Source organism: Homarus americanus, unplaced genomic scaffold, assembly GCF_018991925.1.
Source record: "Homarus americanus isolate GMGI-L3 unplaced genomic scaffold, GMGI_Hamer_2.0 scaffold45562, whole genome shotgun sequence".
In the NCBI taxonomy this organism is placed as follows: domain Eukaryota; kingdom Metazoa; phylum Arthropoda; class Malacostraca; order Decapoda; family Nephropidae; genus Homarus; species Homarus americanus.
This window is the reverse complement of record NW_024744839.1, coordinates 13355258-13382757: the sequence shown is the minus strand read 5'-3', so window position 1 is coordinate 13382757 and position 27500 is coordinate 13355258. Positions and strand designations below refer to the sequence as shown.

Here is a 27500-nt window from a genome sequence, read left to right as displayed (position 1 = left end):
CTTAGTGCAAAGCTGAGTACATGTACTAATTTGATTATGGTACTAAAATTGTTATGTCTAGTGCTAATTACAACATGTTTATATTCAAATAACCGTATCTTACAAGAATCCCAGCTATGGTAATTATATTCTCCTAGGTCATATCACTGGCATTTTAAAATGAGAGAAGCTTAGTAGGACTGTTAAATAAATACACACAGACCTTCACCTCAACCTCCCACCCCCCAACCCCTAGCTGGGTGGCGTGGCTGGCTCAATCCAGTCCTCCCTCCTCCCTCCTCCCCCAGCCAGGCTTGTAGGCTTTCAGTTTTATCTTATATAATATCTCAGACTAATGTCAGGAGATTATAATGTACATTGCTGGAATCCTTTTAGAACAGCCAATAATGAATATAAGCGTCATATATTTTGCTCAAGAGAAAAAAATTGTTTGTACATTAGTGTACAGTACTGTAGTACATTTTATAAAAAGTTTTTCAACTGTATTTTGGGTTAGATTTATAGATTTCTTCATTTATTTTCATCCATTTACATACACACACCATACTAAAAAGCGTAATAGAAATAAATGACCTTAGTGGAAGCTGGAATGCACATGTACTAATTTGATTCTGATTTACTAAAATTGTTTTGTCTAGTGCAATTTATAACATGTTTATATTCAAATTATCAGTATGTTACAAGAATCGTATGTCAATTATATTCACTCAGGTTCCCACTGGCTTTTATAAGAGCAGTCACCTAAAACTGATAAATATACGCGTTAGACCTGGGCCTGTGCCAACTGTCAAGCGTCTACTCCCCTCACCGCCCCGCTTGCACCACCCTCTCTCCCCCATCTGCTCGGTTCCTGGAATCCTGTAAACGTGAATAATTTTAATTTTAAACGTCATGTATTTTGAAAGAGATAAAAATTAATCACCTGTATCACATTACAGTAGTGATTTAGAGTAAATTATATGTCTCGTATATAGTATTCAGCCTGCGTAAGTATAGATAAAGTTTCTGTGATGATCGGACAATGTCCATTTCGGTTAAATCCACGTTTCAAGCATGTCTAGGACATTAACAGGCGATGACTGTTATATATATATATATTGTTACGTTTCTTAATTTACTTTAATATCAGGTTCTAGGCGTAACCAAACAAAAAAAGTGAAGTAAATGAAAGGGAATTAAAATAAATAAAGTAAACCTTTAAGAATTTAATAAATTAATACTAACACAATAAAGAGCCTGTGAGCTGTCACAATAATTGATTCACTATCGAACCTTTTTAAGACACAAATGATACTAAAACATCGAAACATAAAAGAATAAAAATAAAGCACTGGATTATGTTAACACTGCATAAACATATAAAATAACTAACACTAAAATTAACTTATTGAAACAACACTGAATTACTTAAATGTAACTAAGGAAGCACTGATGGACACAGGACATGAATAGGTACTCACATAGATATACCACATTGGTGGCGATCAGGAACAACACATAAATAAAATAAAGTATAAGTAACAGGTGAGGGTGTCACTCAAAAAAACGTGAACGGAATGACAAGAGGACTGGACTGAACTCTGTTCTGCTGGTGGGGTACAATATATATAAGGTTGGCTCCGCCAGTCGACAGCGCCTTGTGAAACATGGATTGGTTTAACGATGCAGATGGTCGTTAGAGAAACAAAAGAATGCTTGTTACAATACTAAATGAAGAAAATAAGATGAGCAGACAAATAATAACAGTTAAAACTAAACAGCACAGGGTAGGTGACTAGAATATATAATAGTAAATATAACACATCATTACAGGAATAATATGGAACAACATGGAAGCATGTTTATAAAAAATAATAGAAAAATACGACACGGTCGTAACAATATATATATACAGTGACCCCTCGTTTAACGAACACCTCGGTTAACATTAATTTCGATTAACGAACTGCCTTCCATAGGATCTTCAATTGGTTAACGAAAAAAAAAATCGGTTAATGAAGTTCTTACGAACAGACCTCAACATGTTTTTAGCTTGCACTGACCGGGCAACCAGCTTTAGTATCAGTCCGCAATACATTAATCGGTTCTAGGGCTTAAATTCTTACTATTTTAGTAAATATCAAGAAGTTTATACTATTCAATAATTTTAAAAAGTTTAATATTCAATTTTTCAGTCATTTTAACAATTATTGAACATAATTGAAGGTAAAGTGACTAGTTTTATCGCGCTGCATCAGCCTCTTAACACAACAAGTTAGTCTCTCTGTTTTCACTGGATAACATCTTGCTTGAGACTCTCTTCAACTAAAAGCTTTTTTCTGTTTCCAAAGCAAATTATTGGTCATTTTGGAAATATATTTTCATATTGACAATATATAATGCAGTGCAGTGTTGATTTAAAAAAAATAATCTTGAATTACACCAAGAGCTAAATTTATGGGTGAAATAGGCCATGGGTGACTTCTCTTCCACCCCAATGCCTTCTCTTCTTCCTTCTCCTCCACCCCATTCTAAATCATCATCATCATCATCCAGGAGCCTTCTACATACACACCTCAAAGTAAGTGAAGTTTTCGACCATTTTGTTGAATTTAGGAAATTTCGGTGAGCTGGAACCATTACCCAAAAACCCATTGAAACAATGGTTTGATTAACGAACTTTAGGTTAACGAGCGACCTTCTGGGCAGTTGAGTTCGTTAGCGGAGGAGTCACTATATATATACAGGTGTCTATCAAAATTCGGCAACGATAAACGGAATCTTCAGTTTTCCGGCATGGTTTAGGGTGCATTTTCAAATATTTCTTTGTTTATTTAATGAAGATATATGTTTTGCTCATAAAATTCATACAAATTACCAGCCAGAATATAATTTACATTGCTGGAATTCTTAAATTTGATGATCATTTTGAATATAAACATCATAGATTTTGCATTAGACATACAAATTTTAGATATAATGTTTACTCTGGTAAATATGTTATCTTTTGTTGCAAAATATATGAAATTTATATTCAAATATTCCCTAGTCTTACAAGGAATCCAGCAATGTTAATTATATTATCTAACAGTCTGAGGTATTATTTATTACTAAGTTAAATAGTTTGGTTTTCCCACACATTTATCTGGTATGGAGGGTTGGTGGTTGGGGGAGGAGGGACCGTCCGACCATGTGGCACGGTGTGAAGAATGTTTTTTTTTTATTAACTGAAGATATTTGTTTTAGCTCATAAAATTCATACAAATTACTCAACCAGAATATAATTTACATTGCTGGAATTCTTACAATATGATGATCATTTTGAATATAAACATCATGGATTTTGCATTTGACATACAAATTTTAGATCTAAAGTACAGTTGTACCCCACTTAACGCGGTCAATTGAACCCAGAGGGTCCCGCGTTAAGTGAAATCCGCTTTAAGTGAACAACAGAACATATGGGATTAATTCCAATAGAAACCGGCCCCACCCCCAAACTCCACTTTTTGAAGGCACATACCTATGTTGTAGTAAAAATAACATCTTAATTTTATGATGGTACATGCACACAATTAATACTTAAGAGAAATAGAGAAATACAGTCGCCAAGTTAATGTCCATTCAAATAATGGACTCAACTCCCTCCCCCTCTCACACTACACAGCCGGCTAACAGATGGTCGGTCGGTCCCTCCCTCCCCCCCCCACCCCCCACCAACCGTCCCAAGGAGATGTGTGGGATAACCTCAAACTAAAGTTAGGAAAATATAATTGACATTGCTGGATTCCTTGTAAGACCAGGAATATTTTGAATATAAATGTCATATATTTTGGACAAAAGATACCATAGTTACCTAGAGAAAAAATTTTATCTAAAAATTGTAAGTTTAAAGCAAAATATATGATGTTTATATTCAAAATGATCACCAAATTATAAGAATTCCAGCAATGTAAATTATATTCTGACCGGGTAATTTGTATGAATTTTATGAGCTAAAACAAATATCTTCAGTTAATAAAAAAAAATAATAATTCTTCACAGGGTAACAGATGGTCGGTTGGTCCCTCCCTCCCCCCCACCCCCCACCAACCGTCCCAAGGAGATGTGTGGGATAACCACTAAATTTTAATAAATAATACCTCAAACTAAAGTTAGGATAATATAATTGACATTGCTGGATTCCTTGTAAGACCAGGAATATTTTGAATATAAATGTCATATATTTTGGACAAAAGATACCATAGTTACCTAGAGAAAAAATTTTATCTAAAAATTGTAAGTTTAAAGCAAAATATATGATGTTTATATTCAAAATGATCACCAAATTATAAGAATTCCAGCAATGTAAATTATATTCTGGCCTGGTAATTTGTATGAATTTTATGAGCTAAAACAGGCAGTCAGGCAGGGTGGCGGGTGGGGCAAATCTAAAAATAGCGTCTCGGACACTCACCGCGTATATGTGGAAAAAATCAGCGTTAAGTGAAAGTTCAGCTTTGGCAAGGCACCGCGTATATGCGAAAACGCGTTAAGTGAAAGCGCGTTAGGCGAGTAGTAAACTGTAATAATTTGGTTTTACACAGAGCAAATATTTTATCTTTTTGGCAAAATATATAAGTTTACATTCAAAATATTCCCTGACCTGCAAGGAATCCAGAAATGTCAATTATATTATCCTAACTTTAGTCTGGTATATTTATTACTAAACATTAAAATCTAGATTTTCACCCAAACATTAATTAGAAGTAGGAGCTAGTGAGCTGGGAAGAGGCAGGGGATGAGTCCATTATTTGAATGGACATTAACCTGGCGACTGTATTTCTCTTAAGTATTAATTGTGTGAGCATACCATCATAAATTTGAATGTTATTTTACTACAACATAGGAATTGTGTGGAAAAGTGGAGTTTGGGGGTCGGGCCGGTCTCTCTATTGGAATTAATCCTATTTTCTGTTGTTCACTTTGTCGTTCACTTTCCACCCTGTGGGTTCAATTGAAATCGGGGTACTACTGTATTTTTTGTAGGAGGAAAGAATCTTGATATATTGGAATTTGAGATACTTCGGCAAGGCCAGAGCCCCATATGTGCTGAGTTATCGAGGGTTTACTGTATTTGTATAATACAGTACATCTTGGGATTTAGATTGTTTATATGAAAATGTAATTTAATATTTTTTCTATTATTGTCATCTGAGTAAAATAATGTTGTGAATTGAATTGTGTCCTAAAATCACCAGGGTTTTAAATATGAATCTTAGTTACTAGAACGTGGTTATTGGAGGCTTTCCTGTACTATGTTTTAATGATATAAATGGCATCACTGTAAAAGCAGGTGTCATATTCTTTGTCCATGGTTGGCTCTTTATTATTGATACAGAAACATAAGAAGTAATTGCAGGCTTAGTGTAAGTTGTGCATCAAAGGGCAAAATACAGTAAATCTTTGTTTTAAATTATGACATTTTATGCTATAATGTTGGGCATCTAAAGCATTGGTTCCATTATTGGTCAGTACAGGTACTGTATAAAGCATTTTGATGAAATATTTCACCCACATTGATAGCTTTAATTTTTTTAGAGTATTTAGAACAATTTCAATTATACTTAGTCACTTTCCCTCAAAATATTGACATTTATTAGCTAATCCCATTTTTATGAAAAAAAATAAAACCCCAAATTCTCCCTCTGATAATAGTTTCTAGGAATTTTAATATTATATTTGATAAATTCATGATTTAAAACAAAATAATAATGTACTAAAATTACACAAAACTGTCGGATTAGAAAGTTCATTTGTTGGAGAAGTGACAGTAAATGGCGACTGCCTAAAATCAAAATATCTGTGAAAGGGTTCCTACATATGCTGGAATAATAGTAACATTCACTTCATAAAGAGGAAATAAAATTCCAGGTAATTATAAAATTTAGTTTCCTCATTTTGTTGTAGGTACAATTAATGGTTAGCGATAATAATTGTTTGCTTCATTCAACAGGTATTACTTAAAGAATGTGAAGGGGATTTCCAGAAGGTGTAGGCACTACTTCCATGATTCAGAAGAAGATGGAGGAGAAAGCATAACTGTCAAGTACCAAGATAGAGGAGTTAATATAGATCAGTGGATATCTGAAGAAATTCATTGTTATGTAACACCAAAGTAAGTACATACTGTATTATTGTGACTTATTTACTGTACAGTACTTAGATATTTTATGACTACAAGTACAACTGTTCACATTTGGTTCATGATTTGTTCAGCTCACTAAATTCCTGTTACAGCCACCTTGCAGGTCTTTTAAAATACTGCCAGATGTGTTAAATCATGTTTTTGTTTAACTAAGCCATTATTGTTGTCTGTCTCCAACAGAATGGGGATATAGTAAATAGCTCTTGGTATATCAATTCCTCCATGAGCTCAGGCATTGTACTGTCTGTGATCGACATCTCACACAGTATTTATTAGATTAATATAAACTTTTCAGCTGTTGAATACATAAGGGACATAAGCACATGACATGGGGATACAGGTTGACAACCCTTTATCCGAAATTAAAAACCGAAAAGCTCTAAAAAGTTTTTTTTTTTTTTTTTTTTTTTTTTATACAGGGATTATTAGCTCAGCCAGGCACAGATCACTGACCTGCATCGGGGCCTGAGGGGCAAAAATGTAATAGTAATAATAATTATAATAATAATAATTACTCATAGTAAATACAATTTTTAATAAAAATACACCAAAATAAAATAACAATGATTACAATAATAATAATAATAATAATAATAATAATAATAATAATAATAATAATAATACTGTAATAATAAAATAATAATAATACAGTAAAGAAATACAAGAATGAAAAAAGATCAAAAGTGAGAAACACGACCTAGACCTATGAATTATTATTATTATTATAATTTTTATTATATTTTCGACCCCCAGGCCCCAATGTGGGTCAGTGATCTATGCCTGGGTGGGCTAATACACATTAAAAAAAAAAAAGAACCTAACCATTCTGAAAACCGAAAAATTCCAAAAACCGAAATGCCTCTGGCCCCAAGGATTTCGGATAAGGGATTGTCAACCTGTAATAAATAATGTGAAAACAATTATGTTTTTTAATACAGTCGACCCTTGTTAATTCGGACCCCTTTAATCCGGATTTCGGATAAATCGGACGAAATCTGAACTGTCCATATCAAATTTCTGGTTCTGGGATTGTCCCAGTTGCAATTGGGGTTTCATTTTCAAATTCTGTGTCACTACTAAGAAATAACAAAGTCCCTGGTGCACTCTAAGTTTAAGAGAAAACGGACGACTCAGGAGTACTGAAGTGAGAGAAAACGGACTCCTATGACGGGGCACTCAAATAAAGAGACATGGCTACATGTTTTGTGGACTAGCCACTGTACAGTATCCTTTTCATCACTTTGTAATAAACCTCGTTATGCCTATGTGTTTCTGATAATTATCATAACATTATATATTTATATATTTAGCGGTTGTACAAACACAAGGCCTCACACATGCCATTCAGACTGTTTTACCAACCATAAAGACAGTTGAAGCTTTAAACGTCACTCACAATGGATCTTAAATATTCCAACTGTAATCAGACATACCTAAGTTGCCTCAACAATTGCAACCCCAGTTGCAATATCAAATTCTGTGTCACTACTAAGATACAACAGTCTCTGGTGCACTCTAAGATTAAGAGAAAACGGACGACTCAGGAGTGCTGAAGTGAGAGAAAACGGACTCCTATGACGGGGCACTCAAATAAACATACACATAGCTGTATAATGCAATATTAACCCCTAAATCGGTTAATTCGGACAATCGGCTAAAACAGACACCCTTCCCCCCCCACCCCCTATTAGTCCGTTTTAACTAGGGTCGACTGTAATTACCTTTTGCTTAGTGGTTTCCATCTCCTGTATGATCATATTTCACATTGGAAGGGGTTTGGGGGGAACACTTTTTCATTTCAATACACTTCCTTGTTTTGTGCCAGAGAACTTTTTTTTTTTTGCATATATGACGGATGTTCATAAAAAAATTTATACGCAGCCAGATGAGAATGATGAGTTTTGCAAAGAGCCAGAACAAGCAGCTGATATTAACACTAAGTTCAAGTCAGATGACTGTGCCAGCAGAGAATGCAGACCAGCAAATTGTACCTTAGAAAATGATAAGGCAAGTCTTCCATGTTTCATTTTAATTTTGAAAATATGTTTTAGTTCATTGTAGAGCGAGTCTGTTGAATAAGAGTAAAAATTAAATAAATTTGTCATTTCTCAATTTCCCAGGCTAGCTATGAGTGTGAGATATGTGGTAAAATGTTTCTGGATTTGCGTAGTTGTCAGTCACACATACGAGGAGTCCACCACGAGGCAAGTCAGATGTGTAAATTTTGTGGAAAAATGTTCAAGAGACGTTGTGACCTTTATCAGCATGAAAGAAGACATAACACTGCTAATCTTCCCTGTAAGGTAAGTTAAATCTAAGTGCTCTACATTATTTTACTGCTGTTTTTATCTTCTTGATCACTTTATAGTCATACTGAATGTCTTAATTATAAAGGGTATCATAGGAAACTGGCTCCCAGTGAAAGTAGGATGTGTACTGGTAATATTGTATTGATTGACCAGTATTTTCATGGATGGGATAGTAAGGGAAGTGAAAACATGTGTATTGAAATATGGTGCAAGTTTGGGATGAAGGTAGGAGGTGAGTCAACTGTACTGTGATAAAAGGATAGCTTGGGATTGAGTGAGTTTTAGGGATGTTATAGCCAAAAGATTGAATATAAAGTAGCAACTGACGAGAGGGAGTCTTGCAGAATGTGATTGGATTTAAATATAATATACATTGCAGTCATAGCCTGAAATAATCTATAATTGAATTTTTTTCAGTTGTGTGGGAAAATTTTTAAGCTACCAAAAGATCTTACAGCTCACATGACGACACATATTGGAGGAAAGCGATTTAATTGTATTCATTGCAATAAGGAACTTACATCTTTTAGAAATTTAAGAAACCACATTGCAAGCATTCATCAGAAGCAACGAGCCTTTGTTTGTCAGATGTGCAGCAAAACATACTCCAAGTCATGTTCATTGCAGGTATGTGTGTGAAAGTTCATTGTTGATACATTGTTTAAAAAGAAAATAACTCAGTGAAGTGCAGTTAGAACTAGTTGAACTTGCTTGTGTAGGTCCATAGTGAAGCTTGTAGTCTTAGCCTCTATGGCCTAGAAAGTTGTAATATTTTCCTTAAATTTCATTCATTAGGCCAAGTTATATACTGTACAGGTAATCCCTGAGATACGATGGGGTTACGTTCTTGAAACCTCATCGCTAGGAGAAATATCCTAAATGGGGAGCATTATAACATGGGGTTCAATGGGATATGTTCCCAGGCAGTCCCCAAACACACATGTATCACTGGCAAAAAATTTCCTACAAAACAAGCAGAGTTGTAAAATACAGTGATATCCCTGTTAGCCGGAACAATTGGTGCAGAGCACTTCCGGTGATGAGAGATTTCCGGCTAACTGGACGACTTTCTCAAACCCGGAAAATCCTCAATCCCCGGAAATATTCCCGGTTACTGGAAAAAAAATTCTGAGTGTCTAAACTATGCATCCTCATAATGTTTCTGTGTGCTGGGGAGTTTTCCAAGAGTCTAAACTAAAAATCTATATGGTATGGTCGTGAATGAAGCTGTGTGTTACAGTAAGGACTGGTATTTTCCACTCCCTTGGAGCTGTGGGGGATTTGTAGGTTTTGTGTAACTGACCTGACCTGACACAATGTCAGGTGGAGGTAGGGTGGGGTATTAGTGATCTCATATTACTGATCTTCAGATACAATGTCAGGTCACCCATTGTCGGGTGGGGGATTAGTGAGTCTGAGGACGTGAAGATGTCTTGAATAAACATGAAAGGCAAAATACAGTATTTTTTATATTTACACTTATCGCATTATATCCCTTCAACATTATGTTACATAAGATTTTAAAGTGTGGAGTGAGAAAGCAGAAAGACATGGGTGATTAGAGAGATGGAGTGGAAAGGAGTGGTAACATGCACCAGTGTTGCCAAGCGCTAAGCTCCTCAACACCTGATCTTTTAATTCACCACCACTTAGTTAACCACTCATAAATTTATGTTATACAATATGGAGGTGTGTGGGTGGTGTTAGGATGTCTGGGTGTGATGTTGTGGTATTAGTTAATAAATAAGCAATATTGTATCGTCAATGACAGTTTTTTTTGATGAATAGTGGTGTACTACTGTATTGTCATTAACAATACAATATTGTTTATTTATTATTCGTTAACTAATACCCCAACACCACATCATACACACACAACATATAGTTTACAGTCTTTTGTTTGAGACACTGAGTTGGACAGAAGCAAGGAGGCTGGCACTCCCCTTTTCACCAATGATGAGCCTCTTATGGTGTATGTTTTATCATGGTTAATACAAAATATTAAACACATCAAGCACAAATTATTATGGTAAACATCTTTATTAATGAATAACTAAAAAACCAAAACAAAGTAAAACATGACAGGCATGGAGAGGAGTAGAGGAGAAGCAGAAACCTTTTTGGGGGGTGTGCGGTCAGTTCCCTCCCTTCCCAAACCTCCAACACAAGAGGACCCGGGAGCATGACTCAATATTTTGTCATTTTTCTATAAATGTTATAGCACAGTTCATATAAGGAACAATAATCATCCCATAAATTGGGAAAACAGTTTAGAAGTGTATAAATCATCATATGGCACAGAAAGACTTCTGGTTGAAGCAAGTTTGATTGGGGAAATGAATTCTATAAACCTTAGTGATGGTCAGTACAAAATTGATTATATGTTACACAAATTTATTTGCAAGTGGCCCAAGGTTAAAATTTGAGGTAGATATATGATAGATGATTAATGGGTCTCATATCTTTGACCTGACTTGAAGTGACTAGTTACATCACCCATTCTTATAAGCTCCTCTTATGTTCGTGAAGGTGGTGGTGTGTGTATTAGTGGATGTCATGTGTTTGACCTGACCTCATGTTTTGTAAGGTCACCCTGTGTACATAAGCCTCTCTAAATCTCAGTCCTTGTAATTCAGTTGCCTCTGAAGATGTCTTAAATAAAGACGAAAGCTACGGTGCTCCATTGTTTCCCTTTTTCCTGTGTGACTTTATCAAGATGTTATAGTACAGTATTTAATATTTTATATTATCAATGATAAAACATTCATCAGAAGTGGCTGATCATACGAGAATATATAATATAATAAATGTTGGAGGTGTATAAAGCTGTATTGGTATTAATAGCTAGGGCCCTTTTATTGACATTTATAAAATACATTAATGAAAAGGAATGGAAATTAGAAATTAATAGATTTATAAATTGTAAGAAGTTGGATGGTCCATCATTATTTTTATTTGTATTTTTTCATAAATACTGTATACGTACGTATATTCAAAAAGTTCCCTGAAAATCTCTTGATTTTATACTGTATTACTCATTAACCCCTACAACCCAGGCTAGGGTGGTGCTGGCCGTACGCTGCACAAGGGATAAAACGGGTAAAACCAATTTTCCCCCCAAAATTTTTAAATTTCATAAATGATAAAAAAAAAAAAACGTAAGATTTTTTTTTTTTTTTTTGTATCATGTTCGCCACTTATCAGCTTACTAGCTGTTTGGGCGGTCTATCCAGTGTTAGTACAGGAGGAAACCATGGACTGGGAAACCTGTGGTGTTTGGTAGTGTCACACTGGATAACACCCTTTTCACGTGTGTCCGGGTCAAGGCTCGAACCCTTGACATATTGGTGAGAGTTATGTGTGTCACCTTTGTACCACCAACAGTGACTAGTGAAATAGGGAGAAAGGTGGATTTTCTTATAGAGAGCAGCTCGTGGTCACTACACATTAGGGGCCCTTTTCCCTTCTCCTTTGTGTCTGAGATGGCCAAAAATACATATTTTTTTTTATAAAAATACTTATTTCCTATAAATAATTCATTTAGAATTTATTTTATTTGCATTACTTTTCATAAAGACTGTTCGGGGACACACACCCAGTCTGTCGCCAGACTGTCTGTTGTACTGTCTGTTGTCTTTGTGTTTGGGAGAGCAAGTAAGTCATATAAATAATTATCAGAATATTGATTCCACAAATAAATACATTCATAACATAATCATACCATTAGCATCTAGTAATAACTACACTACAATACAACTACAGTAGTACCCCGATTTACGCGGTCAATTGAACCCACAGGGTAACGCAGAAAGTGAAAACCGCGTTAAGTGAACAACAGAACATATGGGATTAATTCCAATAGAGACTGGCCTGATCCCCAAACTCCACTCTTTCCGACACAATACCTATGTTGTAGTAAAAATAACATCTTAATTTGATGATGGTATGCACACACAATTAATATTTAAGAGAAATACAGTCCCAGGTTAATGTCCATTCAAATAATGGACTCAATTCCCCCTCCCCCTCCTCTTCCCAGCTCACTGGCTCCTACCTCTCTGAGAAATGTTTGGGTGAAAACACTAGATTTTAAGGTATAGTAATAAATAATACCTCAGACTAAAGTTAGGATAATATAATTGACATTTCTTGATTCCTTGCAGGTCAGGGAATATTTTGAATGTAAACTTCATATATTTTGCACAAAAGATAAAATATTTGCTTTGTGTAAACCAAATTATTACATTAGATCTAAAATTTGTATGTCTAATGCAAAATCCATGATGTTTATATTCAAAATGATCATCATATTGTAAGAATTCCAGCAGTGTAAATTATATTCTGGCCGGGTAATTTGTATGGATTTTATGAGTTAAATAAAAAAAATTATACTTCACCCGCGTATATGAGTAGAAGCACCGCGTAAAATGAAATTCCGGTTCTTGCTAGGTACCGCGTAAATGTAGAATCGCGTTAAGTGAAATCGCTTAAATCGGGGTATTACTGTACAGTCAACCCTCACTTTACGCGGTTAATTCAACCCACAGGGTACCGCGGAAAGTGAGAAACGCGTAAAGTGAACAACATAACATATGGGATTAATTGAAATAGAGACCGGGCCGACCCCCAAACTCCACTTTTTGACGACACACAACTATGTTGTAGTAAAAATATTATCTTAACTTTATGATGGTATGCACACACAATTAATAATTAAGAGAAATATCAATAATATTTTTTGTTTTTAACACTTACATTAGTAGAAAAGATGGCTGGGCACACGGGGATGGGCAGTTGGTTCCGAGGCAGAGGGCAGATTATTGGCCCTCACCTGTATCACTTGTATCAATTGTATCACGATCCACCACAGAGGCTTGCAGGGCCTCTTTGTCAAACCCCTCAAAGTCCATATAAGTCCATATCCTCACTATAATTATCACTATCACTGACTTGGGCCGGCTGTAGTGGGTGGCGGGTGAAGAACTCGGTAATGTTTTGATGACTGGGCGACCTTGTGCGCGCCATGTTCGCGCCGCTTACACAACATGGCGGGAGAGATGGCGGGAGGTTTGGATCCAAAAATGGCGCGGCTCGCCAGCCGCTCTCCGCGTAAAGGGGTACACGCACCGCGGAATGTGAGCATTCCTGTTTCGGCAGCGTACCGCGTAAACGTGGAAACACGGAATGTGGGACCGCGTAAAGCGAGGGTTGACTGTATACTACTTTTAGTAATATTATTTTGATACAACCTGATAAAATGGACAAACAATGGAAAATAAAGAAACAAAAGAAGGTACTTACCAAGAAGTTTTCCTCCGACTGCTCGTAGGAGGATGTGAGGTGGTGGTGATAGGTGGTGGTGTTGGTGCTACCCTGACACCTAGCTAGCTGCCTGCCAGCGCCTGTGGGTAGAGACGAGTGAATGCAAACAGCTATGTATCTTTTCCAAGGAATATGTCACTTTGTTCCTTGCACTCTTATACTGTACAGTGGTCCCTCGGTTAACGAACACAAATCGTTCCAGAGGGTCGTTCGTTAACCGAAAATTTCGTTAACCTAATCCATTGTTCCAATGGGATATTGGGTAACTGGTTCCAGCTCACCGAAAAGTACATACAAAGTAAAAAAAAAAAAATGCAGTAAAGTACACTTACTTTGAGGTGTGTATGTAGAAGGTTCCTGGTTGATGATGATGATGGGAATTAGAAGTGGGGGTGGAGGAGAACGGAGAAGAGAAGGAAGTGGGGATGGAGGAGAAATCACCTTTCAGGGGACCCATGCTTGATGCCGTCATTTCACCAATAAAATTTTAAGTTCACTTGGTGTAATTCAAGATTATTTAAATCAACACTGCACTGCAATATATATTATCAATGTGTTAACTAAATTTCAGAATGACCAATAATTTTATTTTTATTTTATTTTATTTTATTTTTTCAATTATTGGGCACCCCCCTACATCCTTGTGTAAGGTGAAGCGCGGAAGCGTTTACAGCGCAGAAGCGTTTACAGCGCCCAACAGGGAAGCATGCTAAGTTCATGCTTGCCTTATTTCTCATGAGTTAAGGGCGTAGAAGCCTGAAGAGTCGAGGGCGTAGAAGCTTGAAGAGTCAATGGTTTATGTCTAAGCAAGTTAATGGAAGTTCCAAGAACTTGTCCCTGAATACGAATTCGCAACTTTTGACTTACAGCAGGTACCTACTTTGCTGCTAGGTGAACAGGGACGAAGGGGACTAGGAAAAGTGTCCAAACAACTTCCGCCGGCCCGGGAATCGAATCCATGACATCTTGCTTGCAAGGCAAGAATGGTGCCGCTCTACCACCAGCTCCCCAATAATTTTAATGAAAAATGCAAAAATATTCAAGACACCAACAAAGTAGATGTTCACTCCACTGTGAACAGAGCCCAACTGACGCCTTGTGGCTGAGTCAAGCTTCTGATGGGCACACAAAAAACTAGTTCCCTGTACTGCATATATTGTCAATATGTTAAATAAATGTTAAAATTACTAATAATTTTAATACAGGTATAAAAAGTGCAAAAATATTAAAGAGCACAACTTTATTGATATTTACTCTACTGGAAACGACTGTAAACATAGAACAGATTACTGAATTGGCAGACTAGCCCATCAGCTGATCAGCTTATGCTCACAACAAAACGTGATGTTCGTAAGGATTTCTTTAATCAAATTTTTGTTCGTTAACCGAATTGAAGATTTTTATGGAAGGTAATTCGTTAACCGAAATTTCGTTAACCGAACCGTTCGTTAACCGAGGGACCACTGTACTACTATTTACACTATTTACAAGCATGTGTCACATTGTTTTAGAATGTTTTCTTGGAGTGGTACTCCATGAAGCAAGGTGGACAGAGACCAACGTCACACTCCTTTCACCACGTCCTTACACTTAGCTGCGCGCTTTGTGATGTTAGCAGACGTAACACCGCCTTTGCCACTTCTGACCACGTGGACCAGTCGGTATGAAGTCCATGTTGTGACGAGCAACCCAGTCACGTGCAAGCAGTCTGTCAGGTGGGCCTGCTTGGCTGTGATGTCGTGGTATAGCTGTCACGATGGTGCCATATTTCTCCAGGAGTTGAGTTATTACAGTGGTCCCTCGGTTAACGAACATAATTCGTTCCAGAAGGTTATTCGTAAACCGAAAATTTCGTTAACTGAAACCATTGTTTGAATGGGATTTTGGGTAATTGGTTCCAGCTCACCGAAAATTACATACAAAGTAAAAATAAATTCAGTAAAGTACACTTACTTTGAGGTGTGTACGTAGAAGGCTCCTGGTTGATGATGATGATGATGGGAATTTGAAGTGGGGGTGGAGGAGAACGGAGAAGAAAAGGAAGTGGGGGTGGAAGAGAAATCACCCCATGCTTCATGCCGTCATTTCACCCATAAAATTTTAAGTTCACGTGGTGTAATTCTTTAAATCAACACTGCACTGCACTATATATTGTCAATATGTTAAATAAATTTCAGAATGACCAATAATTGTACTGTAAAAACTTAAAAATAGTTTATGTTCAAGCGAGTCTCAAGCAAGATGTTACCTCTACTGACCAGAGATACAAACTGACGCCTGTTTGGTGAGTTGAGTGGCTGTTTGGCGCACTAAAAACTAGTTTCCTGTACTTAAATTATGTTAAATAATTGTTAAAATTACTAAAAAATTATATAAAACTTGGAAAATTATTGAATAGTACAACCTTCTTGATATTTACTCCAATGGGAACGAATTTAAGCCCTAGAACCGATTACTGTATTGGCGGACTAATATTCCTGCTGGTGAGGAAGCGAAATCATGTTGAGAAGAATTCGTAAGGAATTAGTTAGCCGAATTTTTTTCGTTAACCGAATTGAATATTCTTATGGAAGGTAATTTGTTAACCGAAATTTTGTTAACCGAGGCGTTCGTTAACTGAGGGATCACTGTAATTTCGATATAGTGAAATAGTTCACTAAATCAAGCGAAAAATAATGGAAAAAATTCCTTCCGCTAAATTGAGAGTTTGTTATACTGCATCAGATTCCGTTAAATCAAGAGTATGTATACTGTACATGGCAAATAGGTCTGTATCCTAACCTTATGCGAGCTGAGACAATATTATGTCTGCTGACCAAAAGTCCACATTGACGATACTAGGGTGGATAAGGAAGAATGTGATTATAGTACAGTATTGAGTGGATATATTTTCAGCCCGTTCACCATCCCTGCAATGGATTGTAGGGAGAAGAGCAGCTGAACATATTCTCTTTTGGTAGGTCATGCTGGGCTTATATGTAGGCCTAAAAGATCGTGATTGGATAGCCATAATTTTGATAATCATTTATTGATTAATCTCAATAAAAAAATTTGCAAATAAAAGTGTAATGCTTTTTTTTTTTTTTTTAATACTGGTTTAGCCCACCCGGGCACAGGTTACTGACCCACATCGGGGCCTGGGGGGCGATAATGTAATTATAATATTAATATTAATAATAATATTATTACTGTATTATTATTATTAATAAAGAAATACAAAAATGAAAAAAAAAATGAGAAACGATATATGTCTGTTGTGTTGTCAATACAGTAGTAAGAGAAACAATTGAGACCCTGCAATTATATGTAATGAGGCAGAAAGTCAGATCAGCAATCTGGAACTTGGTCACAATTTTTGTGATGCCATATGGCAGCAGGGTATACCATTAGATAACACATTAATTATGCTTCCAATATCTTCCCAGGCGGTAGTACCTCCCTGTTTGATAGCTGCCTATTACCTATATGTATGTGTCTTTTATTTTTATCTTTAGTTAACAATTTTTTTTTATATAATTTACTGTGGATTTATTTTAATATTGAGACAATAATTTTGTTGTTACTTTTTACTTTCAGTACTTGAGTACTTTATGAATGAGATACTTTTTTCTTCTACTTGAGTACATTGATCTTTGGATACTTTTAATTCTGCTTGAGTAACATTTTGCCAATGTAACAATACTTTTACTGAACTAACAATGTCTGGTACTTTTTACAACTCTGAAAACAAGTAAACAACACTCATCGTATCATATTGGATAAGTCTGGTCATCATCACATGTCCCCTTCAAGGCTAAGGTGGAGTAGAGATGTCACTCTGACTCCCACACAGCCTCTGGAGAGTCTCATGCCGCTTCACAATGTCAAGCTTCATGTCAGAGATACGGTTGTCTTGGATGCCTTGGCCTTCCCAGACATCTTCAATGTTATACTGCTCACTTCACAGTCACAAAAACAGAGCAAAAGCACTTGTCACAAAAACAGAGCGAACGATGATATCAAAAGCAGTGATAGCGGCCGACACTGCTTACATTTTCAAAACAACTGAGTCGATGCACCTCACGATCACAAAAACACAGAAAATATCACTTCACAGTCACTAATACAGTTCAGTCTAAATGTTAGTGGTGTTCTCTCACTATATAAGAAAATCCCACTGATAAGTACAATGTATGATGGTGGCCGATAATAGTTGAGCCATGCGATGCCTGGTTTATAATTGACAAAGATCCAGACACGACTGTATTGCGCGGGTTGGCCATGTGGCAGCGCGTGGGTAGGCTGACAAGTGAAGGTAGAGATGCGTGGTGCATAAGGTTAAATATTGTTTCCTTATAAAATATCACTGATTTGACGTAGAAAAATATTGCATTGCTGGAGTCTTTGGAAGACGGCGATTAATCTAAGTGTAAACAACCCAAAGTTTGCACTAGAGAAAAAAATCCGACCAATGGGTATCGATGGCTATTTGATGGATATTGTTACAGCAAGTATTGCATCACGAGATATTGTATCTCGAGGGTTACCTGTACAGTAAACCCTTGCTATTTGCAGGTTTGTGATTTGCGATTTCGACTATTCATGGTAAGCAGTTGGTGGCTAGCTTATAAGCCACTCCCGCAGTGGATCGAGTCACCCCCATGCACCCACAGTGTCTCCTCTCCTTTCTCTCCCTTTGTTTGCGCTCAACCATTGCCTGCGATGCAGCATCTCTTGTGTTGTACTCAAAACTTTTGTGTTTCTGTGTGAAATGGCCCCTAAAAGACTGCCTAGAGTCAGTGCTAGTGATGCCAGTGGAGTGAAACGTTTAGAGACCTCAAAGCCAAAAGGAAACAACTACCAATCACGATGTTATTCATGGAAAAACCAGCCGCTCACCCAGCTGATTCATTTTACTCATCTACTCTACTTGGTCAACTGCTGCTGCCACTGCACCACCCACCTCTCCGCCAAGCGCCACCCCACTAGCCTCCTTCCCACCACTCGCCTCTCTGCCACGCACCTCTCCACCACCCGCCTATCCACCAACCACCACTGCATCGCCCTCTTCCAACAGTTATCCTGATGATCTCTCTATGCTTCAGTAACCATATTTCACCCTACTGTACAGTACACTTCAACACGCTCCAAACTTCAACATACGAAGGAGAGTAGTATTGGTGACTTAAGTTACTCATACACTGTATAGGTAGTGTACTATGGTAGTATAAGTTGCCATTCAAGGTTTTGCCAATTCGCCCCAATCATTGGAACGTAACCCCCAGCGAATAGCAAGGGTTTACTGTACATATACAGTGGTCCCTCGGTTAACGAACAAAATTCGTTCTTCAGAGTCGTTCGTTATTCGCAAATTTTGTTAACCGAATCCATTATTTCAATGGGATATTGGGTAATTGGTTCCAGCTCACAGAAAAGTACATACAAAGTATAAACAAAATGTAGTAAAGTACACTTCCTTTTTGGTGTGTATGTAGAATGTTGCTGGTTGATGATGATGATGATGGAAATTAGAAGTGGGGGTGGAGGAGGAGAAGGGAGAATAGAAGGAAGTGGGGATGGAGGAAAAATCACCTTTCAGGGGACCCATGCTTGATGCAGTAATTTCACCAATAAAATTTTAAGTTCACTAGCTGTAATTACAGATTATTTTATTTAAATCAACACTGTACTGCGCTATATATTGTTAATATGTTAAATAAATTTCAGAATGACAAATAATTTTAATGTAAAAACGTAAAAATACTCTGTATTCACGATGTTTCCTCCACTGCAAACAAAGTTAAACTGATGCTTTGGCAGGTGAATCAAGCGGCTGATGGGCGCACAAAAAACTAGTTCCCTGTACTGCATATATTATCAAAATGTTAACTAAATTTTAAAATGAATAATAATTTTAATATAAAAAATGCAAAAGTATTCAAGAGACCAACTTTCTTGATATTTACTCCACTCGAAACGAATGTATACATAGAACCGATTACTGTACAGTAGTACCCTGATTTACACGGTCAATTAAACCCACGGGGTACCGCGGAAAGTGAAAACCGCATAAAGTAAACAACAGAACATATGGGATTAATTCCAATAGAGACTGGCCCGACCCCCAAACTCCACTTTTTCCGACAATACCTATGTTGTAGTAAAAATAACATCTTAATTTTATGATGGTATGCTCACACAATTAATATTTAAGAGAAATACAGTTGCCAGGTTAATGTCCATTCAAATAATGGACTCAACTCTCCCCCCCCCCTCTTCCCAGCACTGGCTCCTACCTCTCTGAGAAATGCTTGGGTGAAAACACTAGATTTTAACGTGTAGTAATAAATAATACCTCAGACTAAAGTTAGGATAATATAATTGACATTTTTTGATTCCTTGCAGGTCAGGGAATATTTTGAATGTAAACTTCATATATTTTGCACAAAAGATAAAATATTTGCTTTGTGTAAACCAAATTATTACATTAGATCTAAAATTTCTATGTCTAATGCAAAATCCATGATGTTTATATTCAAAATGATCATCATATTGTAAGAATTCCAGCAATGTAAATTATATTCTGGCCGGGTAATTTGTATGAATTTTATGAGCTGAAACAAATATCTTCAGTAAATAAACAAAAAATATTCTTCACTGACACTATCTGTCAATCGAAATACCCCACCTCCGCCCTAGCTGGGTCCCTCCCTCCCTCCCTCCCTCCCTCCATCCTTCCCTCCCACCTTCCCTCCCTACCAGAGAAATGTTTGGGAGAAAACAGTATACAGTATTTATATTTTTAGTAATAAATAATACCTCAGACTAAAGTTAGGATAATATAATTGACATTTTTTGATTCCTTGCAGGTCAGGGAATATTTTGAATGTAAACTTCATATATTTTGCACAAAAGATAAAATATTTGCTTTGTGTAAACCAGATTATTACATTTGATCTAAAATTTGTATGTCTAATGCAAAATCTATGATGGTTATATTCAAAATGATCTTCATATTGTAAGAATTCCAGCAATGTAAACTATATTCTGGCCGGGTAATTTGTATGAATTTTATGAGCTAAATAAAAAATCATACTTCACCCGCGTATATGAGTAGATGCACCGTGTAAAATGAAATTCCGGTTCTGGCTAGGTGACGCGTAAATGTAGAATCGCGTAAAGCGAAACAGCGTAAATTGGGGTATTACTGTATTGGCGGACTAGCCGATCAGCTGATGCTCACAACAAAACGTGTTTGTCGTAAGGCTTTCGTTAATCAAAGTTTTGTTCGTTAACCGAATTGAAGATCCTTATGGGAGCTAATTCTTTAACCAAAATTTCGTTAATCGAACCTTTCGTTAGCCGAGGGACCACTGTATTCTACTCAGTAGTTATCAATCACTTTTTAGCCATTAGACTGTGGCTATTGACAAACTGGCTTACCACTGTATGCTCGATAAACAGACAAAAATTAAATTCTGTTCTTTTGATATTGTAACATGTTACGGTATATTATTATACTGTACAGTACATGAAAAATTTAAATATATGCATGAAGAATAAAAATTAAAATATAAATCATTACCCAGAAATCTCAGTCCTGGAAGAGCTCTGCACTAATTATTCCAGCTAATGTGGATATCACTACTTTATCTTCTTCGCCACTGATTGGCTCAGCTGCTTGAGTGGTCGGTCAAGTTTCTGTTATGCACTGTTGGCAAGTTTTTATTTTTATTTTTTATTTTTTTCATGGGATTAGCCCACCAGACCTACATCAGGGCCTGGGGGAGAAAATAAAATAATGATGATAATAATACAGTAGAAGTCCAAAAATCCGGACTGCTTGGGGATTGGGTTGGTCCGGATTTTCGGATTTTCCGGATTCTCAGGCAGTACTTTTAAAATTCAAATTTAAGGAGGAATAAAGAAGAGATGAACAGGTACATTTTGATAGTTTATTCATAAGCAAATATAGCATGCTTCATTTATCAAAACGAGCAGTTTTAATGAAAAAGCTGTGAATTCTAGAATTTTATTCTTTGCCATTTTTATATCATAAATTGTATACTTTCCAATGTCGTATGTTTCCATTAGAACAGTATTGCTCACACCACGTTCTAGTTTCTTAATTATTTCAAGTTTGTCACTCAATTTCAACGTGTTCTTCTTTCTCTTCACACAACGAAGTTTATCTACTTTAGGAGCCATTATTATGGGCTTGTACAGTACTCTGTAAATGGAAAGAGTAGGACTCAAAATATTGTTATATTATAATGGTATTCTATTCATACTGTGCTTGATATAATGCATTCACGGAAATGTAATATTTTTGCTGAAATGACGTACGTATTACAGTGGAAAGTGGGAAAAAATCGTGACGAAAACAATGACTTTCGCTTTCTTTCGTTCAAAAGATGTTACCGTAATCGCTTTTCGTATGGTTTTCAGTTAAAAACTGTTGTATTACAATAATATTCTATCCTAATTGACTTGAATAAATACTACGATACCATATTTCTGAATATTTTCATTAAAATCCATCAAAATCATTTTCCTTTTCATCGTCTGCAGCACCAAACAGCTTCTCCCAGTCCTCTCCTTGAACAGGGCTAGAGGGTACGTGTTTTTCGAATCGTTTTCAGTTAAAAAATTATTACATCACACGTATATTTTACCTAAACTGCGCCTGAATGAATATATTCTCGGAAATAAATAGTAGTTTTGCTGAAACGTGATGTATTTCAATGTAAAATAGGATAAAATACATGACGAAAACAAAAGACTTTACCTAAGCTTCCGATGTTCTTGAGATGTTACTCGTTTTTTTAATAGTTTTCGGTTAAAATTCTGTTATATTACAATGATATTCTATTCATACTGTGCTTGACATAATACATTCACGGAAATGTATTATTTTTGCTGAAATTACGTACGTATTACAGTGGAAAGTGGGATCAAATCGTGACGAAAACAATGACTTTCGCTTTCTTTCGTTCAAAAGATGTTACCGTAATCGCTTTTCGAATGGTTTAGTTAAGATACTGTATTACAATAATATTCCCTCCTAATTGACTTGAATAAATATTTGAATGGAAATATACAATATTTTTGTTGAAACTACCCTCGTTTCAGTGTAAAGTGTCGTAATAATAAATGGTAAACAATTTGCCTTCGGCACTCGTGTTTCAGGCACGGCGAGCCTCGGTTTATAGGACGTAGTGTTTTTACTGAAGGTTTTGTTGGTCCATTACCCTCAAAAACGTGGGTCGAACTATACACGAGGAATATCATGAATTAACGATTTCTTGGTCAAAAAATCAGGGTCGACCTATAAACGAGGGGGGGTTATAGACGAGTATATACGGTATGTTGTCACAGTTTGATTGCTCGTTTTAAAGTGGCGACCACGAGGTCGCTTGTTGTCGCTGTGCAGCTGTGGCGCTCACGCATGTGCACATACACTCAAAAGCCCGCTAAAAAAAAAAAAAAAAAATGGTTTTCGAAAAGTCCGGATTCTCGGGTGGTCCGGATTTCTGGCATCCGGATTTTTGGACTTTTACTGTAATAATTAATAATAATTAATAATAAATATTAAATAAAATATATTATAATAGTAATATAATAATAATAAATTTATATAAAAGAATTAAATAAAGATCAATGGTGAGACACGATATACCCGTATGTATGTTGTGTTGTCAAAGTAAGTGAAAAAATTGAAACCCTGCAATTGTCTGTAAATGAGGCAGAAAGTCAGATCAGCAACCTGGGACTTGGTCACAATTTTTGTGATGCCATATGGCAGCAGTGTCTACCATTAGACAACACATTATGCTTCCAATATTTTACCAGGCTGTAGTACCTCCCTGTACTGGTTCCAGAAAGTACAGCTACTCCTCGACTTACGATCACCTGGACATGCGACCGCCCCAGTTGTACCAAAATTTTTTCAAATTACGCATTTTTGAGTCCCGACGTTAGTGATTGCGCTGTGTACTTACAAAATTTTTGTTTGTAATTCCCTTTAAAATGGCTGGCACGCTTAAAAGTGAGAGTTTTGTGGTGCTGAGAAGAAAAAGAGACACCCATTTTAGATTTTCTATGTATTATCTTCGGATTTTCGACTTACGACCAATTCGACTGACAACCTGGATTTGGGTCCTTAACCCCGTCGTAAGTCGAGGAGAAGCTGTATCTGTAAATACCTACCCCAATGTTAGTCTGAGTCTAGTCTTGAATACCGTAGCAGTGTTCACTGGCAGATTGTTCCAAGAGTTCACAACCCTCACTCCCAAAAACTTTGCCCTGAGTGTTTTCTGAACTTGTGGCTTTTTCAATCTCAAGCGGTAACCCCTAGTGGGGGTGGGCATCCTCCAGTTCCAGGCATAAACACTTGACTGAATAATGTCCTCTAAGATGTTTGTAAACTTCTATTAAGTTACCCCTTGCCTGCCTGTAGTATATGCTAGGCAATTGCAGGTGTTTTAATCTCTTTGGGTATCTGAGGTGCTGCAGTGCAGGCACCAGTTTGGTGGCCCTCCCTTGGATGTTCTTGCTCAACTGACAGAACCATATTTCCCCAGCACCACCAGCAAAAAAACCACACACACACACACACACACACACACACACACACACACACACACACACACACACACTCTGATTGTTGAATGCTGTTTTAATAAAATAAAATTCTCATAAAGTCAATTGCATTTTAACTAAATTGTACAGTACTGAAAATCAATTTCTTACTATATTCTATGATAATTATGACTGGGCACAGTGTGGTGGCTATGTTGTTTTGATGTGGGCTGGCGGGACCACACTGCTCAACTCCATAACAATAACAAATGACCCTCATGATTGGCAAGATATTTTTATGAATTTTCAATACTTTTTTCCAAGATTCGTGTCATTATTTGGATGTGTCAGTATTCTGGTGTTCGATACTTAGTAATTTGGAAGCCCTGGGTCCATGATCTGTCAATTTCACCCCTCTAAACAACGAAACAACGTGGACAGGAAATGTACTTACTGTACTTACACTTTATGATACAATATTGTTTATTTTTTTCTTCATTAATTAGTACAAATACATTACTGTAATAATCTGTGCTTATTAATAACTGTATCCATCATATACAATACAGTATAGTACTATGTATATACCTCATAGGTAAAAAATTATGGCATTCAAGACATATTTAGGTCATAAGACCCCTAATTCACCACCCAACACTGGGTGAGCTGACGTTGCATCAGGTCAGGTTAGTAACGTGACCCAATAATCTCCCAACCAACCTTCATCATAAGTGTAAAGACATGATTAGTTATGTATTACAGTCAATTGAGTGAAGTGTGTAACAGAGACGTGACGATTGCCCAAGCGACTAACGAGCCGATCAGTGGTGAAGATAAAAGAAACAGTTCTGTTCACGCCTGTATCATATAGAGCTTTTGTTTTTTTAAATATATTTATTTAATCAATCTTTTAGATAAAGTATTCAGGATTATTTGATAAAAAATAATGTGTCTAACAAAATTAGAACTGATTTTACTGACTCTGTATCAACATTTCTTAATTTTTTTATAAAAGATTGGAATTCCCATCACTATATCATATAGAATACGTATTGGAAACATTTCATAGAGAATTTATTAAGGATTATTATAGTATCAAATTCATCTCCCTATCACAATTTGCCACGTTTGAGCGAGTGAGGGGGGGAAGTGACTGTGCGACCCTCCCCCCCTCTCATCCCCCAAAAAGATTCATCTCCCACACTCTTCAGCCAAACATTACACACTATCACCCACACCCCAACATCACACCCTCCAACACCATTCACATACCCCAAACATAAGACAGCAGACATAAGGAATGAGGGGTCTTATTGTGTTTATTCAAGACATCTTCAGGTCATGAGACCCACTAATCCCCTGGCCAAGAAAGGGTGACCTGACATTCCATCAGTAGGTCAGTAATATGAGACCACTAATTCCCCACCCTACCTCCACCTGACATTGCGTCATGTCAGGTACACGAGACCCACTAATCCCCCACAGCTCCATGGGAGTGGAAAACATCAGTCTTTGCTGTAACACACAGTTTCATTCACACCCATATCATATAGATTTTTAATTTTCAAATATATTTATTTTGTCAAACTTTTAGATAAACTATTCTGGATTATTATAGTACAGTAAAAAAAATGGAGTTTCTAAGTTAATTAGAACTGCATTTATGGACTCCGGTAGTTTAGACTCAAGGAAAACATCCCCACCACCCAGAAACATTCTGGTGAAGTGGGCGAGTGTCTGTCTGTGCAAGAGGTCTAGTTTAGACACTTGGAAACTTTTCCCAGTAACTGGAAAATATTCCGGGGATAAGGAATTTTTTCGGGTTTGAGAACTTCGTCTGGTTATTTTACATTATGTTCTAAGTCAACAAAACAAGTTTCCTAAGTAGAGCAGTGATTATGAGAATTTTTCACTCACAATGTATTTTGTACTGTAAAATATTTAAAACAAAATAGGAAGATTTATATTGTTAATTAAGCATATACAGCTCCTCCCCGACTTACGACGGGGTTAGGGACCCAAATCCAAGTTGTAAGTCGGAAATGCTTAAATAATACATAGAAAATCTAAAATGGGTGTCTCGTTTTCTTCTCAACACCACAAAACACTCACTTTTAAGCTTGCCGGCCATTTTAAAGTGAATTACAAAAAATTTTTTGTCTGTGTACTGACTTTGGGACTCAAAAATACGTAATTTGACCAAATTTTGGTCCGACTGAGGCAGGTCGTAAGTGCAGGTGGTCGTAAGTCGAGTAGGTTGTAAGTCGGGGAGGAGCTGTATAGTGGTCCCTCGATTAACGAACGGTTCAATTAACTAAATTTCGGTTAACGAATTAGTCCCATAAGGATTTTCAGTTCCATTAACGAACAAAACTTTGATTAACGAAAGCCTTAGGAGAAACACGATTTGTTGTGTGAATCAGCTAATCAGCTGATCGGCTAGTCCGCCAATAGAGTAATTGGTTCTACGTCTATATTCGTTTCCAGTGGAGTAAATATCAAGAAAGTTGTGCTCTAGAATATTTTTGCATTTTTTATATTAAAATTATTGGTTATTCTAAAGTTTAGCCATCCAAGGTCTGTCTACATAAAGTTTTTCAACTAATATTTTTGGCTCGATATATGTAACTTTATTCATTTATTGAAACTCATTTACATGCATACACTGTCCTAGGGGCAAAGCTGTACTGTACATGTACTCAAAGTAATGTACAAAATGATTACTAAGATTTTTGTCTAGTGCAAACTATTGCATGTTTATATTCAAATTAATCACTATCTTATAAGAATTCCAGCAATGTAAATTATATTCTCCCCGGTCACTTCTGTGACATTTTATAAGCAAAAAACCAAAACTCCATCTAAAGGACATAAATAAACAAATAAATACTTCACTAGACTTTCAGTGCCAACTGTCAAACATGTCACTCACCTCCCCTTCCTCCCTCCCTCTCCCCCATCTGCCCAGCCAGGGTTTTAGGCTTACAGTTTTTATCTTATATAATATCTCAGACTAATGTTAGGAGAATATAATTTGCGTTGCTGGAATCCTTGCAAGACAGCAAATAATTTGAATATAAACGTCATATATTTTGCACAAGAGATAAAAATTAATCACCTGTATCACATTACAGTAGTGATTT

General features: G+C 36.5%; 2 protein-coding genes across 2 annotated transcripts in view; both read left to right on the top strand.

Annotated features, from left to right (window-relative positions):
• LOC121878151 overlaps positions 1-6130 on the top strand; it is a 54044-nt gene extending 47914 nt beyond the window's left edge. Inside the window, exon 4 of the mRNA XM_042384173.1 lies at positions 5975-6130. Coding sequence (XP_042240107.1) covers positions 5975-6016 — 42 coding nt within the window. The 3' untranslated portion in view covers positions 6017-6130. The remainder of the gene's footprint in view (positions 1-5974) is intronic.
• Positions 6131-8014: 1884 nt separating this feature from the next.
• Positions 8015-27500, top strand: part of LOC121878188 (gastrula zinc finger protein XlCGF26.1-like) — a 94341-nt gene continuing 74855 nt past the window's right edge. The window contains exons 1-3 of the mRNA XM_042384232.1: positions 8015-8173; positions 8287-8469; positions 8893-9102. Of these exons, the coding sequence (XP_042240166.1) occupies positions 8015-8173; positions 8287-8469; positions 8893-9102 (552 nt within the window). The remainder of the gene's footprint in view (positions 8174-8286; positions 8470-8892; positions 9103-27500) is intronic.